Source organism: Cucumis sativus, chromosome 2 (genome assembly GCF_000004075.3).
Source record: "Cucumis sativus cultivar 9930 chromosome 2, Cucumber_9930_V3, whole genome shotgun sequence".
Lineage (NCBI taxonomy): Eukaryota > Viridiplantae > Streptophyta > Magnoliopsida > Cucurbitales > Cucurbitaceae > Cucumis > Cucumis sativus.
The window spans coordinates 22,965,072-22,982,027 of NC_026656.2; the positions used below are offsets into that span (position 1 = coordinate 22,965,072).

The following is a 16,956-nucleotide window of genomic DNA, read 5'->3' on the forward strand; positions in this document are numbered from 1 at the left end:
GTAGATTTTCTTACCAAATTGAACGCCTAAATGATAAATAAAGTTTGTGCTCGCATGATTATATCGTCGTTGAAGTTTTCCTCAAGGAACTCAAAGGAAAATAAAGAACTTGAATAGGAAAGCTAAACCAAACTATAAGTACAGCAAAACTATAGATAATTGCATCAAAATGAAAATGTGTAATTAAGTTGTAAAGAATATAATTACAAAGAGAATATATTACAAATTATATAAACGATAAGGAAGCTTTGAGAGAGATTTTAAAAATGAAGTATTATTAATTAGAGAGAGATGCGAATCATAATTAGAAGACAAAATTATATGCATTATAGCTTAGCATTGTCAATGAATAAATAATATAATCAAATTACACAAAAAGATTATCAAGAAAATCATAAGTATATTTGGGCACATTTTCTTCTGCATATATATATTTTCCTCCCAATAATTCTTCTTCCTCTTCTTCTTTCTAAGCATAAAATGGATCAAATTCATAGGTACAACCTACCCCTAAAAAGAGCACTAGAAGTTTTGCATGAACATCCCACTCTCCAAAGAAAGCACCAACAATTCTTTCCCCAACAAAAAAAGAGAAAAAAAAAAAGCACAACACAATACAAAGACCAAATCAGAAAAGAAAAAAGAAAAAAAAAACTTTTTTATAAAAAACAAAAACAAAAGAATATATTCTGTAGGGATTTTTGGTATAGTTATGAAGAACAACAACCAGCTTTCTTAACAGCAGAGACATCATCTTTAGAGCCAATGTCAATGGTCTGTCCCTTAGGAAGAACAGTTGGATCATCTCCAATGTCAAGAATTTTCCTGCTTACAACTCGGTAGGTTTGTGTTAGAACTTCTGTAAATGAATTCTCAACGTTGAATGACTCTAGTGCTGAAGTTTCCATGAAATATGTTCTCTCTCTCTCTGCAAATGCTTGTGCATCTTCTGTTGATACTGCTCTTAGGTGCCTTAAATCTGCCTTGTTCCCTACGAGCATTATCACTATGTTGTGATCTGTGTGACTTCTTAGCTCCTTCAACCATCTCTCTACGTTCTCGAATGTCACGTGTCGTGTAACGTCGTACACTATTAACGCCCCTACTGCTCCCCTATAGTATGCACTCGTGATTGCTCTGTACCTATGTTCATCACCACAATGATAGTCAAACATTTACAAAAGAGTAATGGTCAAGTACAATCTAAAAAGAAAAATCTTCTAAAACTGGGAGGTTCTTTGAACCTTTAAAAGCAGTAAGTTTTCAAATTTTTAACGTGTTTATTAGTTCCTTCAACTTTAAATTTTGTTTTCAGTCTTGAATTTTGAATTGAGTCTAATACGACATCGATCTAGGTAGAATCAATTGACTTTTTTAAAAAAAAATAAAAAATCAAAGGTGGCAAAAATATATTAACACAAATTGAAATTTTCAATAGTTTATTGAACATTTTTATAAATTTTATAAACCTATTAGACCAAAATTTACAGACGTTGGCTTACAAATACAAATTTGCTGACACTTCTTTAAAATACAAACACGTCTGAGACCAAACCATTTAACATTCTTTTACTTTTTTAAAAAAAAGAAAAATCCATTCATCATTTATAAAACGATAAAAGGGAGAAATAGTTAATTAGTCAATGTATATATTTTCTTAATTCGGCATAACTTAATTACCTTCTTTTGAATTCAAATTAAATAAGGTTGAAAAAGGAGAAAGATAGAAAATGAATATATTTAAAACTTCGTGTTTGAACAGTAATCGAAAAGAACTTTAATCTATAATGTGTTAACTAAAATTTTAAAAATGACGAGATCAATTAATAATTTATTTTTAAATTCTATAAAATCCTACATTTTGGCCACGAAGGTTTTGGAGTAAAAAGAAGATTTATTGCTTTCAATTTTAAAATCATTCCCTTTCATAGTGGAATTTGAAAAATGACTCCTCTCTAAGACAACCACATCCAAGATCAAATTTTCATTGTTGGTTAACGTAAACAAATATGTAAAACATGGTTGATGTTAAAAGGCATGATCACATTGGATGAACTTTTTGGTAAAGATCGATTACCCACATGATGATCCGTTATTCCATATATCCTGTCTGTATATATCTATCGATGAATTTGTCATAAGAATGAAAAGTAAAGAGATGAAACCAAAAGAAAAACAAATGGAAAGAGAAAGAAAAAACCTTTCTTGGCCGGCGGTGTCCCAAATCTGAGCCTTAACGATCTTATCATCGACACGAATACTACGAGTAGCGAACTCAACGCCGATGGTGGATTTGGTCTCGAGGCTGAATTCATTTCTGGTGAAACGCGACAAGAGATTGGATTTTCCGACGCCGGAGTCCCCAATCAGCACCACCTTGAACAGATAATCGTAATCATCATCGGCTCTGTACGCACCCATTTGATGAACACAACAAGAATAATCTCCCCAAATTAATATTAAGAAAAAAAGGTATAGGTGTGAGGTATGAACTTTTCTTGAGTTGTTTAATTTTGGATGAATATAAATAATAAAAACAGAGATCCCGACAGTCTCTGAAGGAAGAGAGAGAGAGAAGGAGAGAGAGAGAGAGAGAGAGAGAGAAAGAGAAAGAGAGAGATGGGAGGAGGCTGCCGGAGGAAGAGAAGAGATTGAAAGGGAAGACAATTCAAAAACCGTATCCTTCCTTACAATGCTTTTCTTTTTCTTTTTTTTTCTCCTTTTCTTTTCGATTTTCTATTTGCTAAAAAACATCTTCAAATTTTGTCTCCCTACCAATCAGATCCAAAGTTCTATCTCAATTGTTTGGCCTTTTCAATAATAGGTAAATTTAAAATAAATAAAGAAAAAAAGAAAAAAAGAAGTTTTAATTTTGGTAAGACCAATTCCTTTTTTTGGGAAATCATTAATTATAAGTCAAATGAATATAATAAAAGGAACGTAAATCAATCTTCGATCGGCTGAAGTTGTTGTAGCGCTCAATTTGGACTATGTTTATATTTAATATTTTTTTCAGTTAATAATTTCCTTTATTCAAATTTAATTCCCTCTTGCTTAATTCCTTTACCTCACCCTCTATTAACAAAATCAAAACTATACTAAAATAACGTATCCCTCTTGCCTTTTTTTTAAAAAAAATTCCCTATCGCTATTTATAGCTTTAGCATTTACGTAATTTCTCAATATTATTTTTTGTTCTCAATACATTCACAATAGTTTAAACTAGAGTTAGAGATTTCTTGATGTGATATCAAACACAATAGCTTCAAACATACCAACAACTTTTTTAAAAAAAAAATTATTCATAAATTTCCCTTTTTCTTTTATATGAAATAGATCACTTTTTTTTTTTAATATAACAAAAAATGAGAAAATTTGAACAAAGGTAGCATATTAAATGTCAATTACAATCAATTGATTTTTTTTTTAACATTGGAGACATTGATTTTTTAAGAAAGTATACTTATGGAGGCTCAAATAAATATTAGAAGCAACATGCTACAAGTAACTTATTTTCTATGAAAATGCTAAAATGTAATGAAAATATTATTATATGTATATCGTGAGTTAATTGTGACACTTTTCCAACTATAATAATAATAGTAAACTGTAATTTTAAATATTATGTTTACCATATTTTTCTTTATATATTTCAATTATCTGAATTTTCAAATATTAATTCTACAAAAAAAAATTTAAAACTGAAAAAGAAGTCTTAATTTTTTTTAAAACATCAAATTTCTTTTATTTTTTTAATTTAACAAATATTAAGTATGAACTATAAACATACTTTCAATTTTGTTAGAAAAACAAAATATATTATTGAAAATTTAAGCAACAATTCAAAGGAATGAGTAAATGTTTTAATTGATTAACTAATGAGCCCTTATTGACTTGAAAAATAGTATTATTTAATTCTTATAGCTATCCTTTGTTACCAATTCTCAACTATTTATTGTTAACATCATCATTCCAAAATATTAATCCAACTTTGTCTCTACGATGTTCAACATGTAATTAAGTTAGATTAAGATATACGTTGATGTCAAAATTTCGTTAAGAAAAGACACGTATGATCTCGTGTGATAATTAATAAATTTAAGAAAAAGGTTATTTAAAAAGAAAAGAAAAATTATTATGATGCTCGAGTAGAAATCAATAATAGAGAAGAAGACAAAAGATATCTCATATGAAGTCATAATCATTTATTTATATCTTAATCCAACAAGGATTATAATATTAATTTCCATATCGACCCAAGATAAGTTAGGTTATATCTCAAGCTAAATGGTCCAAGGCGAGTATAACATGCTCTGATCATGAAATTTTGAGGCTCAACCTTGAACTCATCTAAGGCCGAGGTCGAGGTTGAGGAGATTGAATTTACTTTTGACTTACTCCAATCATGTATTATTTTGTTTTTACTTGATAGCTTATTATGTTTGTGATGTGGCTCTACTCTTTATTCCGCAATATTATATATTACAATTCATTTGTTATGAATGAATGTTCAACCAACTTATTAAACGTACATCATTTAATTTGATGGAACAATTGGTGTGGGCAGCAACGTTATTAAGGATGTGATGAGGAAGGAGCAAAATATTGGTATCTTATTTTAGGTTCCCAACGCAAAGGGAAGTTACAAAGAATGTGAAGAGTCTGCCCATTAAGAATGTGAACGGCGAACGTTGGAAAATAGTTTTATTTTGACGGACTTCATTTAATTTTATGTTCATTTTGAAAACTCAAATCTCGAAGGAAGTTGAATGGACATTCCTTGCATGTTGTAAATCTAAATTATTATTTCTAATTTTTATTTTCATTTGGACAAGTTCTACTTTGACCATCAATCTATTTGCTACCTTAAACCTTTTTTTTCTTAATACATAGTTCAATTTGGTATATTAAATCAATATTTATTACCCAACTATATAGTATATGAAAGTGATGTTATTAGTATATGCTAAATATATATAATGACCAAAAATAAACAATGCAATAAATTGTATATGAAAATGATGATATCGATGTTTTTACATAGAAATGGTAAATTTATATTTTCATTAGAACGTATACAAATTCATAAAACACGTAACATAAACATAAAAAACACTAATATAAACCATAGACATATTTAATTACTTCAAATAATAAAATGTTTATTTACTAATTTAAATTTATTTTATTTAATTTTTTTCTTCATGATTTTTGTAGAAATATTCCTCAAAATCGATCATCCATATTTCTACTAAAATTAATTTTCGATAAGTTGAAGATCTCTATATTTAATTTTGGAACATTTTTAAAAATAGAAAAATAAATAAAAATATCCAAATTCTAATAAAATTTTGAATTTTATCCGCGATAATTTTCTATCATTATAACATATCAATGACTATCGGTGATAAAATTTGTTATAAGTTATAAATATTTTGTAAAATCTACTGCTTTTAAAATTTTTCTTTTAATTTTGATGTACGTCAATATGTTAAACATGGGTATACTCTGTTGATGTTTATTTAATAGATGATGGAGCTTGTATTTTGAATTTATTTTATTTCAAATGTTTGTATATGTTTGAATATCATAAAAAATATTGATCATAACCATTTGAATTTTTATCCACTACTCTTGATTTCTAATTCCTATTAAATATTTAAACACTAATCTTTACCAATTTTTTCAACAATTGTTCGACCTTCCCTACTTTAAGGCCATGTTTATTAAACTATAAATTAAAATTGGTGCTATTGAAATTAGACTTCAATCATAAATGAGTTATAACAAATTTAAATTACAAACATAATTGTATTGCCTTTATCTACACTTACGAATTTGATACATTTTATTGTTTGAGTTATTGGAATGAATGATAATAGTAAAAATAAAATGTGAGATTTATAATTTACATATACAGTAACCAATCTTAGTAGCTTTCAAACACAATTAGATGGATCACTCTCAATTTCTCAATTAGATTGTATATCTTTGGATGGGAAACAAGTTAGATTTTAAATGGATTATCATTCCCTTGAGTAAAGGCAGTCTAAATTCAATTATTTCACTAATAGTTTTCTGGGAAAAAAAAACAATCATTTTTCACTAATATTTCTCATATTTTAAGCCAAGATTCTTATCCTTATGAATAAGTTAGAAACATTTTTTTAAAACAAAGTAGTTTTATTTCAAATTGAAAGTAGAAAACGTCACCATATATGTGAATAAAATTGAATTGAACTGGTTGAGTTATTAATATTCAAAAGCTCAAGATGGATTACTTCAAAAGAAACAATCTTGAGAGGGAGAAAAAAAAATGGTTACACGTTTAATCTTCAAATGGTAAGATTTGTGTTTATCTATATACTCTCAGAAAGTGTTTTAATAAATCTTTATATGCTTAATTATGTATTTGATAGGTACACTGACTTTTTATTCTGTATCCTATAGATTTTTAGCTTTTTAATTTTGTATTAAATACCACATTTACTTATTCCATATATTTTTTCAAAAAGAAAAAGATTCAAATTTCATTATGAACCTTGCCATCTATTTCTAAGAAATTTTCAAGATTTCAAAGCTTATTAGAAACAAAAATGAAAGTTGGAAAACTTATGAAATTCTTTTGAAAATTCAAACACCGAATAAAAAGATTAAATAAGCACAAAAACTCTTCACTCAAACTTGTAATTTATATTTTGGTATTTATTTTTATCCCTTACTCTATTTCATGGAGTCAGTTATAGAATCCACTCTGATGTGTATTTTTCTTTCTTTCTTGAGAAGTTTCAAAACTACCCAAAATTTTCTTCATCAATAACGAGAAATTATTAGATTTTCCAAAATCAATTTTCCTTGGAACAAGTGCGTTTTCAAGTGCATATGTGCTCTTTTCCAATGGCCGGAACAGAGGTAAAACCATTTTGACAATGGAAACTTCATGTATTTATATATTATATATTCTTTGGAGGTATACAAGCATCAGCTCTTGCATATTAAACAAGAAGATTAATATAAAAAGCAAGTACAATGAGCAAGATCAGAAGTGACTAAGCGTCATAATTTGGAAGAGGCCAAGTTGGCCTCGAGAAAAATCAGTCTGACATGAAATCCAACTCAAAGAAACACACATTTTCTGGCCTTTCTTCGCTTTCGCTTTGGTTTCGGTGGCTGTAGAACAACCTTGATAGCAGCATCAAACACAGCCTTGACATTCTGCAAATTAAACACAGTTGATCAAAACTGTTAGAATTGGGTTGGGGGCATGGTTAAATTTTCCATAACTCGATTTAAGTTAGTAGCATAGCATTAGCCAACTCTGTTTTGGTTACTTGCAGAGCCTAAATCTTAAAACCGAATAAGTGGTCATGATACTTGCAGCTTAAGTATCACGACCACTTACTTGTGTGCAAACCATCAGATTATTGTAAAGTAACATATTTTGTTTCATTTACCTGCTGAGTTTTGGAGCTGCATTCTATGTAAACAGCAGCACCAATTGATTTCTTCAGTTCTTCACCCTGTCAAATAAGGCCATCAAGAACTTTTACCCCATTAGAATCATGAACTTGAAAACCATCACTAGAACTGGTTCGATTTAATAGCAATACCTGGGCCGTCGTTATCGGTACAGCACCAGGATGGCTAGTCAGAAATTGCTTGTCGTCCCTTAAATCTGCAAACAAGGAAAAAAATATACATCAAGTGGCCCATAAATTTCTTCTATCAGCTTTTTTCCCCCTTTTCTTCTTGATATGTTTGAAGTTCAACATAATTCTAATTTCTCATTACCAAGTTTGGTTCCGACGAGAACAATTGGCACAGTCGGGGCATAATGTCGCAGCTCTGGGATCCACTGTGAATTGGAAAATTAAATAAGAAACCTGATATATATTCTAATAGCAAGAACTTAATTAGACTTGATTACTTAAAAAGTTAAACGAGAGCAGATGATAACCAACCTTCTTGGAGATATTTTCATAGCTAGCTTTGCTGATTAGAGAAAATGCCAACAGAAACACATCTGCACCTCTATAACTCAAAGGCCTCAGCCTATTGTAATCTTCCTGTCCTGCATTTACCAAATAAACCCCAACAACGAAGGGCTTCATTTTCTTGAAAAGAACATGACTTCACTCATTAACCAATCAGCCTATATTTCTATTACTGAAGTTCATTTGAAAAAAACGACCACGAAAGCCTCCCCTCAAATAGTTATGGAGTGGCTATTCCCTATCTATTAGCTCAACCACCGATCACAATGACTATGTCATCAAGGCACATCGACCTGATTAAGTATAAGGGGCATAGCTTTGATACCGGTAGTTTGAGACAACCAACCCTTCAATATATCTCCACAATGGTATGATATTGTCCACTTTGGACATAACCCTCGGAACTTTTCTAGGTCTCGTAATCATACAATTGGAGATAGTTGTCCATGCTTAAATATCATGATCTTCCCCTTACCTAGTCAATATATACATCTGAAATCAAAACCTAATCTAATGGTTTACAATAAATTTAACTATATCAATTACACTAGTTCCAAGTTGACAATGCCAAACAATCCTAAAAAACAGAAACCCCAAATGCAAAAGTGGATACAAAGTAAAGTTTACTGACCAGCAGTGTCCCAAAGCCCCAGGTTGACGGTGCTGCCATCCACCACCACATTAGCACTGAAATTATCAAAAACTGTGGGCACATAGTCCTACAAGAATTTCCAGCAAATCAAAGAGGGAAAATCAGCTTCTAAGCTTCCATGTGAAACTAAAAATGGAGTAAGAGAAACATACAGTTGGGAAAGTGTTGCTAGTGTAAGAAATGAGCATACACGTCTTCCCCACAGCCCCATCTCCAACAGTAACGCACTTGATGAACCTGGCCGTACTCATTTCGAAAACCCCTTTTGAGTATTAATTATCTTTACACCCTTCACAAATTGCAACAGCAACAATCTGTCAACTCAGAAAATTACCCACTTCTCCGAATTTCGTTTCTCAATCTCCATTTGTAAAAGAAAAGCAAGTGACTGAAAGGATTGTATAGAGAGAAAAAGAAAAAAGGGAAGAAAGAAGATAACGAAAGGTATGAAGAAGAAGAAGTGGGATACTGGGTTTGAAATTTGAATAAAAATGGAGGGGGTGGAGAAGGGCATTTAATAATGTGAACAAACTCAGAATCTGGGTTCCACTTTCGGGATATGGGTGTGTGTTCTTTTAGGACTTTACCATTGATTGCTACCAAAAGCTTTCTGTTTCTTTAAGCGGACGGCCAAAAACCCAAAAAGGAATACAGCCGAATTGAGGGCGTTTGGTTGGGTGATAGTGTTGGTTGGGGTTAAGTGTTAGACAAGGGAGAGATTAATATGATGAGGATTAACATCTCCTCAATTACACAAGAACTTACGTATTTATCATCTTTTCTATTAACCGAACAGCCACTACACGTGAAAATGTTAAAAGTTTAAAGTTAATCTTTTAAAACAGTATTTAAGAATTTTAAAAAATGCAAACACAAATTCATAATATGGCATGTACAAATGTTTTTTATTTTTCTACCATGCATCAATCATTACTTCAATTTATGGAATTTGAAATCCTACATTGTCCTACCTAGTTTAGGAACGCATGTGAATTCTCCTACTCTTCACTAAAATTTTCAAATATAAGAATTTTTATCATGTAATAAGAATTATATAATTTTTTATAATTAGTGTTTTCATACTATTCTCTTTTCATACATCAATAAATAAGCATAAAGTTTAAAATATTAAAATTATCCAATAAATATACAGATGTTATGATTTTTGACATTGTAATATAAATTAAGGTGTAATGTAACCTTTTTTAATTATCATGTTTTCTCATATATTTACCGTCAAACGATGAGTTTTTATTTGAAATTTTGATTTAAATATCTATCAAGAAAGCACAGCAATAAACGATATTTGTAATAAATGCATAAGTGAGAAGTTGAACTTGAAATCTTTTGTCCACAGGTACATACATGTGTCATGTTGAGCTAAGCTCATGTTTAAAAGAAAACAAATGCATGCCTAAACATTTTGTATATTTAACTCAAGTAACTAAAATGCTTAAGTTTTTTTAAAATTAATTATTTCATAAATAGATATTTTTATTTAAACATTGTTTTCATAATAAAAAACATGTTGTATTTAAAATATTAAAACAATTTCGAAAACGGACAAAGTCCACAGGTCTATGATGAAAAAAATACCAAAAATGGTCTAAGATGCGATTAATTAGTCACTCAAGCACGTAATCCTTCTTCTAAATGATTATGATACACGATTGTAAAGGAAATGGTACATATTTACATACCAAATCTAAACGATCTTGATTTAAGAACGGGTACCAAGATCTTTTGTATTTGGTACACGAATACTAAAATCTAAACAATTGTGTATCAATATCCAATGATTTTTTTTAATATATTTTATCTACACGATTATCAATATTCAAACAATTTTTTTTCAAGATAGTGTACCAAAATTTTTTATATTTGATACACGATCTTGAACCAAATAACATTTTGAAAAAAAATAATATAAGATTTATGATTAGCCGAATACAAATATCATGATTTCAAAAAAATATAAAAGAAAAATTGAAGAGAAGAAAGAAGATGGAAAGGAAAAGAAAAATCGGAGAAAAAGAGAGAAAATAAAATGAAAAATGGATGAAAAGAAGAAGAGAAAGAAGATGGAAAGGATGGTCAAACGTGGAATATTAAAAAAATGGGTGGTTTCGACTTTTTGATTTTGTTAGGAAAGTGGTAAATATTTTGATGTTATGTTATATTTATGAAAATTAACATAAATTATTTGATAAAGAAAAAAAGTAAAATTTGTTTTTCTTTCCAAATTATATGAAATTGATATTTTTAAAATCAAAATATTGTAATTGACCAAATATTTACAATTTTATCTTTTGATGATTTTGTTGTATGAAACGTAAATAATAGTTTTATTTTTTGAAAAGCTCCTTTAAAAAGCTTAGATTGTATGTTTTTTCCTTTTAAAAGAATATTATCCTTATTCTTACTGTTTTTTAGTGAATATCGTTTTTATTTTCAAAAACCTAATTTTAGTTATATTTTAAAAGTTTTCGAACAAATTTCCTTTCTATCAAAATTTTAAAAATTTAAAATTAGAGCATTTGCAAAAATAGTAAAAAAATTTATGATAATAAAGCTCATGTCACTTCATTTTCTAAATTATAAAAGTAGTAAATTTAAAAGTCGATAACCGTTTAATAGCCCTCCAATAACCATTTGATAGTCGTTTGATAACACTAATTACTTGTCATATTTGTTATAGAAAAATTACATTAGATGACAAAAAAAGTTTTTAAAAAAACAGCTCATAACATATATTTTTTTTGCATATTGCAAATTTGACAAATATAACTAGTAATTGATGCTATCAAACGGTAATTTATTTTTAAATTTACTATTTTTGCAATTTAGAAAATATAGGTGACATAGACTCTACTATCATAATTTTTGTTTTGCTATTTTTGCAAACTCTCATTTGTAATATTCGCAATATGAAAAAAAATAGATTGATTTTATTTTTTCTAGATGTTTTTGTCATCTACAAAATTTTCAAACCTTCGTGCGATGAATTCCAAGCTTCGACAACAAACTCTTACAACCATCTGCAAGATCGCTTGCGTGCAACCAACCTCTACCTTCGACAACCATCAACGACTACAAACTTTAGCGAAAATCACCTTTGATAATCAACCTTGACAACCACCTTCAACTTCAGGCTCCAACAACTAGCTCTCTACAATAAACTTTAACAAAAATCACATTTGATAATCAACTTCAATGACAAGTGAGAACCGCCACCTTGAACAATCAATACCAACATTCATCTTAGGCAATCAAGAACGACAAAGACCACCTCAAATGATTAACTTCAACAACGTTCACATTTTGCGGCCAACTCCGAGATCATCTTAAGCAACTAACTCCAACCACCAACTTTGTTGTTCATTTTTAACAATTATCTCGACCAACAATATAATATAAAAAGATAAAAGAACTTGGCTGGCAAAAGTACCTTTAAGTACAAAATTGAAATTACTAGTTTATAATGTCTAATAGTCGTCTCCTTTTATAGTAATTTGATATTGAGAAGTTGTCTAAGGATGATCAGATTATCCTTGTAGACTTATTTGTCACAAGCATCTAGGAGACTTCTTCTTAACAACGTCACCACAATCAATAAAGATGTATTGTTTGTGCTTACTTGGTAGGACTAACCAATTTAACTATTTCGAAGAACAAAATTTCTTGAATGCATGAAATTGGTGTTTTTTGTTAATTCTATATATACGTGTGTATGTATCTATATAATTGAATTCACATATCAAATGAGTGTTAAGAATTTGGAAGGTATGTATGTACTTGAAATGGTGAAACAAAAAACAAAGCAAAAACAAACAAAAATAACAATTAACAAAAAAAAAAAAAAAACCTATATATGTATATATATATATATACATGTTCTTTGATGATTCTCCAAATTTGAAGGAATTAAATGCACAATTGTTGAAGAAATACGGTTGCAATTTCATTGACTGCCAAGATGGTGAGTGAGATTCAAATATTAAAAGAAATCATGAGAGGAAAAATACAAAGTAACGATAGGAAGAAAAATAAAATGATGAAATTTATCGATAAAAAAATAGGAATCAAAAGTTTTGATTTCTCTTTTGTTTCACATTTTGTTTATCTATGTTAGTACAAAAAAATATAGTGGTTTAATTGTTGTTCATTGCCAAAAAGAAAAAAAAAAACATGAGAATTATTAAATAAAAAATTGTAAAAACAAAAATAGATATAAAAGGGAGAATTTTAAAAAATTACAAATTTTACACAATATTTACAACCTATAGCAAATTCTATCACTGATAGTCATTGGTATGCTATAGTGATAGAAGACTGTCAGTGATAGAATCCAATTTTGCTATAACTTGTAAATTTTTTTAATTTATTTTGTTATTTTTTAAAAATGCGCTTATAAAAAATAAATTATTTAAAATTCAAAAGATTGCATCAGCTGATACCCCTAACATATGAACTCGACTGTGCACCTCAAACTCAGACGTATATGAACTCTGCAGACATATGAACTCCACAGACATATGAATTGCAAACATCCCATCTCAACTTAGTGCCCAAAACATGCCCTTAGTGTTTAATGATACGTTAATAAATCTCTCTAACTTGTGTAATACATAAAATTATCAAAATATATATAAAGCCTCAAACTAGGGATTTAGACACGAATTTGGAATTAAAATTCGAAAACTGATGGCCCCGACACTCCCTTCGTCCTCTGTGATTGGAGAAGATCATCCTTACTTGTCTTAAAGGCTTTCAAGAACAAAAGTAGTCCTCACAAACAAGCATAGGTCCTTCGAACATGTTTTGTTATCCTCATGCATCCTTAAAAAAAGTTCCAAGAGGGGTCAACCAACGTAAGATTGCTCCAAGCTAAGCATGCTTAATTTTAGAGTTTGTATATGATTCAATTCTTTTAAACTTTTCTTAACAGTTATGCTTTCATGTTCTTATGATTCCTCTCATTCAGATGTGATATGTTCATTTATGTTTCCCTCCTAAATTCGAGGGATTCCAATATCATCTCTTGTCCTAGCCTACCAATTCCATCATAGTTGTTGTGGATGACAATCACCCACCTTTAACGACCTCTCAGATAACCATATTCGACAAAGAACTATGGGTGACACACTGTAATCTAGCGGCCACCTTCAACAACCAGTTTTGGTAGCCACTTTTGACGATCCCCTCTAACAACCGACCCCGATGGCAACCACACTTGTGATGCCCAACTATGGCAATCAACTTCGTAAACTATTTGCATCAATCATCTCTAATGACCAACTCGTAATGGCTTATTCTCATGACTAATTAGATCGATTATCGTATGTTAATTAAAAAACACTTGGACAATGAAAGTATTTTTAAGTAGAAATTTAAAACTGTTAACTAATAATGTTTAATAGTTGTTGTTTATAATAATATTTTTAACATTAATAGAAACAATTTAATATATAGCAAACCAAAAACAAACTTATATCCAAAAACATTTTTTAGAAACTATAACCCACTTGAATGACTTATTTTAATCTAAACCATTCAAATAAAAACTGTTAAAATGAAAGTGACATTCAAATTTTTGTTTTTTAATCTTTCAACTCAAACCTGCCATAAATTAAGACAATTAAGAACTAAATGAACAAAATGGACTGAAATCCAAAACACATAGACCACAATCATAATTTAATCATTTTTATAATTACGGCTATATTTTGTAGTCTGTGAGAATTTATTTGTAGGACTTTGCAAGTTCCATTAATTATGACGTCTACAATATAGTGTATTTAAAAGAATGTGGACAATCAAAATCATAGCCTAATATTTCTATTTTAAAAAATTACATAGTAAAATTATACATCATATTATATATTTTAATGAATATAGAAGTTAAAAAAATATATAAAAGCAACAATAATGTTTAATTATCATAGCCTAATATTTCTAATGGTTAGTTTTCTTTATACCAAACTAAATATCTGTTTGTTTGAGAAATACAAAAGCAACAATAATGTTTAATTAAAACACATCCTTAATCGAGAAAACAAGGGAAAGATGTAGATATAATCAATGAGAATTAATTAACAATCTTTTACGTAGGACCATGATCATTGAGAGGGAAATCATTAATCATACATAGGTAATAATCAATGTGAAATGAGGGAGAGAGTGGGGTTTGATGGGGTGGGAGTTGGTGGAGAGTTCAATATATATGAAAAAGAGAATGATTAATTAATATTCAACAAAGTTTGTTTAATAGGGTCCAATTTGCATTTTTATTAAAGCAACTTTTGTGAGGCACACACATTTACAGCTGATCCCCATCATTTGCACTCTGCAATTCTTTTGATTGCAACCCATAATCAAATTTGAGAAGTGGATAATCATTTAGCACTGCTTTTGGGGGAGAGGAATCAATAATCCAAAGAGGAATCATTTAACATTTTTTATAAAATTTTCTCTCTTTTTAGGAAATTAATTAAGATGTGGGGGACACATTTTTAAATTCTATGCAATTATATTCATGTCCTTGATTCCATGTGTGTATATATAGGTCCATTTTTTAAATCTCTTTTGTGTGGCTGTCATGTGTAAAAAGCAATATACATCATATCTAATTTGCTCTGACCAAGCTAATATATATATATATTTTTTGTAATTTCAAATATTCAAGGAAAAAGGTTAAATTAATGATTGGATCATAGCCAAGCTCAACAGTTAAAGAAATATATACTTTCAGCTTTTCAATGAATGGAAGAGAAGAAAAAACTCAAAAATGGGTTTGATATATAGTAAAAAGGAAAAGGTGATAAAAAAATTTATAATTAATAGGATGCATTATTTCCACGTTATTATTGATAACTAGGTTTCCTCTCCAATAAATAGATAAATAAATAGAGGGGTGTAATGCTTCAAGAGAGGAAGAGTGTATGAATGAGTAGAAACTATATATCCGAGTGAGAAGAACCCTATGATTAGAAATGTGGTATTTGAAAAAGGTTTAAAAGAATCATTATATAATAGGCTACTCCCTTTTTTGGTTCAATTTTAACAACTAAGTGCAGTTTGGCTTAGTTACAAGAGAATTTCAAGGTCATCAAATTAGGATTATCCATTGGCTTCATCAACCATTGCCTTCTCTATGCTGGTAAGAGATAATAGCATCTTTGGGGTTGTTTGCCCCTCTGATTTGAGGGGAATGAAGTAGGACATTCTAGCCCATTCTACGTTTGAGGCCCAAACTTGGATAATCCTAGGATTAGGTTCCTAATTCTCTCTCTCCCTCCTAGTCCGCCACCAATCCATCTCCCTTACTCTTCAATAATCCTTCTCTCTTCCTCTTCGTCACTGTTTCCTCACTCCGAGTTCCCTACTCCCATCTTCAGTCTGAGCATGGTTCAGGGGTAGCGAGCTGAGGTTGATTTTCTGAAATTTTTTATTTTCTTTTGTTATACAAAATGTTTGTTCTGTTGATGAGTTTCTTTTCTGAAAAACTTTCTGATCTTTTTTTTTTTTTTTTTTTTAATCTTTCGTTAAAGTTTCTATGTTATGCTTATTGTGTTGTCGATGCCGATGATGAGTTTGATTTCAAATATTTTCTGTGATGTCTTCTGTTATAGTTTCTTTTTCTTTTTCTTTCTTGTTGGTTGTTCTTTTGTGTTCTAATGTCGATCAACCTATTTTCTCTTAAAAAAAACCCTTCATTTTTCTCATTTTTGTTAATTATATTTTCGGTGAATGTCTTCTATTATAATTTCTTTTTCTCTTTGTTGGTTTAGTTTCTGTGTTCCGATGCCCATGAACATGTTTTCTGCGATTATGATGATGAGTTCATTTCGATTTTAACTAGTCCTTTACTTCAATTCTTTCATTAGTAGTAGAAAACTGTTTTCAACTTTAGGTTTAGGTTCGAATTCATGTATGATCATTGCTACAAATTTTGTTGACTTTCTGTTGAATTCATATATCGTATTTAGTCCTTGTTTATATTTGTATGATCTTCCAATTCTGTCCAAGGATCTATGATTTGGGGTACAAAAAGTTTTTAACTTGTTTGACCCTTTCCTATAAATATGCTATGTCATTTGCTGTTTACTTCTGTCACACTAACTGTCATATCCATTCTTCTTGGGATGTTTGGGTTCTCTAAACTATCATATACCTTCTTTCTTGGGATTTTTTTATTCTTTACATGCATAGACGGTCATATCCCTTCTTCTTTCGGATTTTTGGGTTCTCTATTGTACATAATCTCTAGTTTTACGCTTATTATTTGGTAGGTTAATTACTATATATCAT

At 29.7% G+C, this 16,956-nt stretch overlaps 2 protein-coding genes across 2 annotated transcripts; both read right to left on the reverse strand.

The window, feature by feature from the left end:
- Window positions 1-317: 317 nt before the first annotated feature.
- Window positions 318-2,779, reverse strand: LOC101220401 (ras-related protein RABA1f). The gene is made up of 2 exons (XM_031880767.1): window positions 2,201-2,779; window positions 318-1,143 (listed from the first exon to the last, which is right to left on the reverse strand). The coding sequence occupies exons 1-2, from the start codon at window positions 2,419-2,421 to the stop codon at window positions 711-713; spliced, it is 654 nt and encodes a 217-aa protein (XP_031736627.1). The 5' UTR covers window positions 2,422-2,779; the 3' UTR covers window positions 318-710.
- A 4,130-nt stretch (window positions 2,780-6,909) lies between these two features.
- Window positions 6,910-9,345, reverse strand: LOC101220160 (rac-like GTP-binding protein RAC2). Its single transcript, XM_004151855.3, has 7 exons — window positions 8,799-9,345; window positions 8,626-8,713; window positions 7,962-8,071; window positions 7,792-7,855; window positions 7,611-7,675; window positions 7,455-7,520; window positions 6,910-7,215 (listed from the first exon to the last, which is right to left on the reverse strand). Exons 1-7 carry the CDS (start codon window positions 8,895-8,897, stop codon window positions 7,117-7,119), a joined length of 591 nt encoding a protein of 196 aa, XP_004151903.1. The 5' UTR covers window positions 8,898-9,345; the 3' UTR covers window positions 6,910-7,116.
- Between the last annotated feature and the right edge of the window lie 7,611 nt (window positions 9,346-16,956).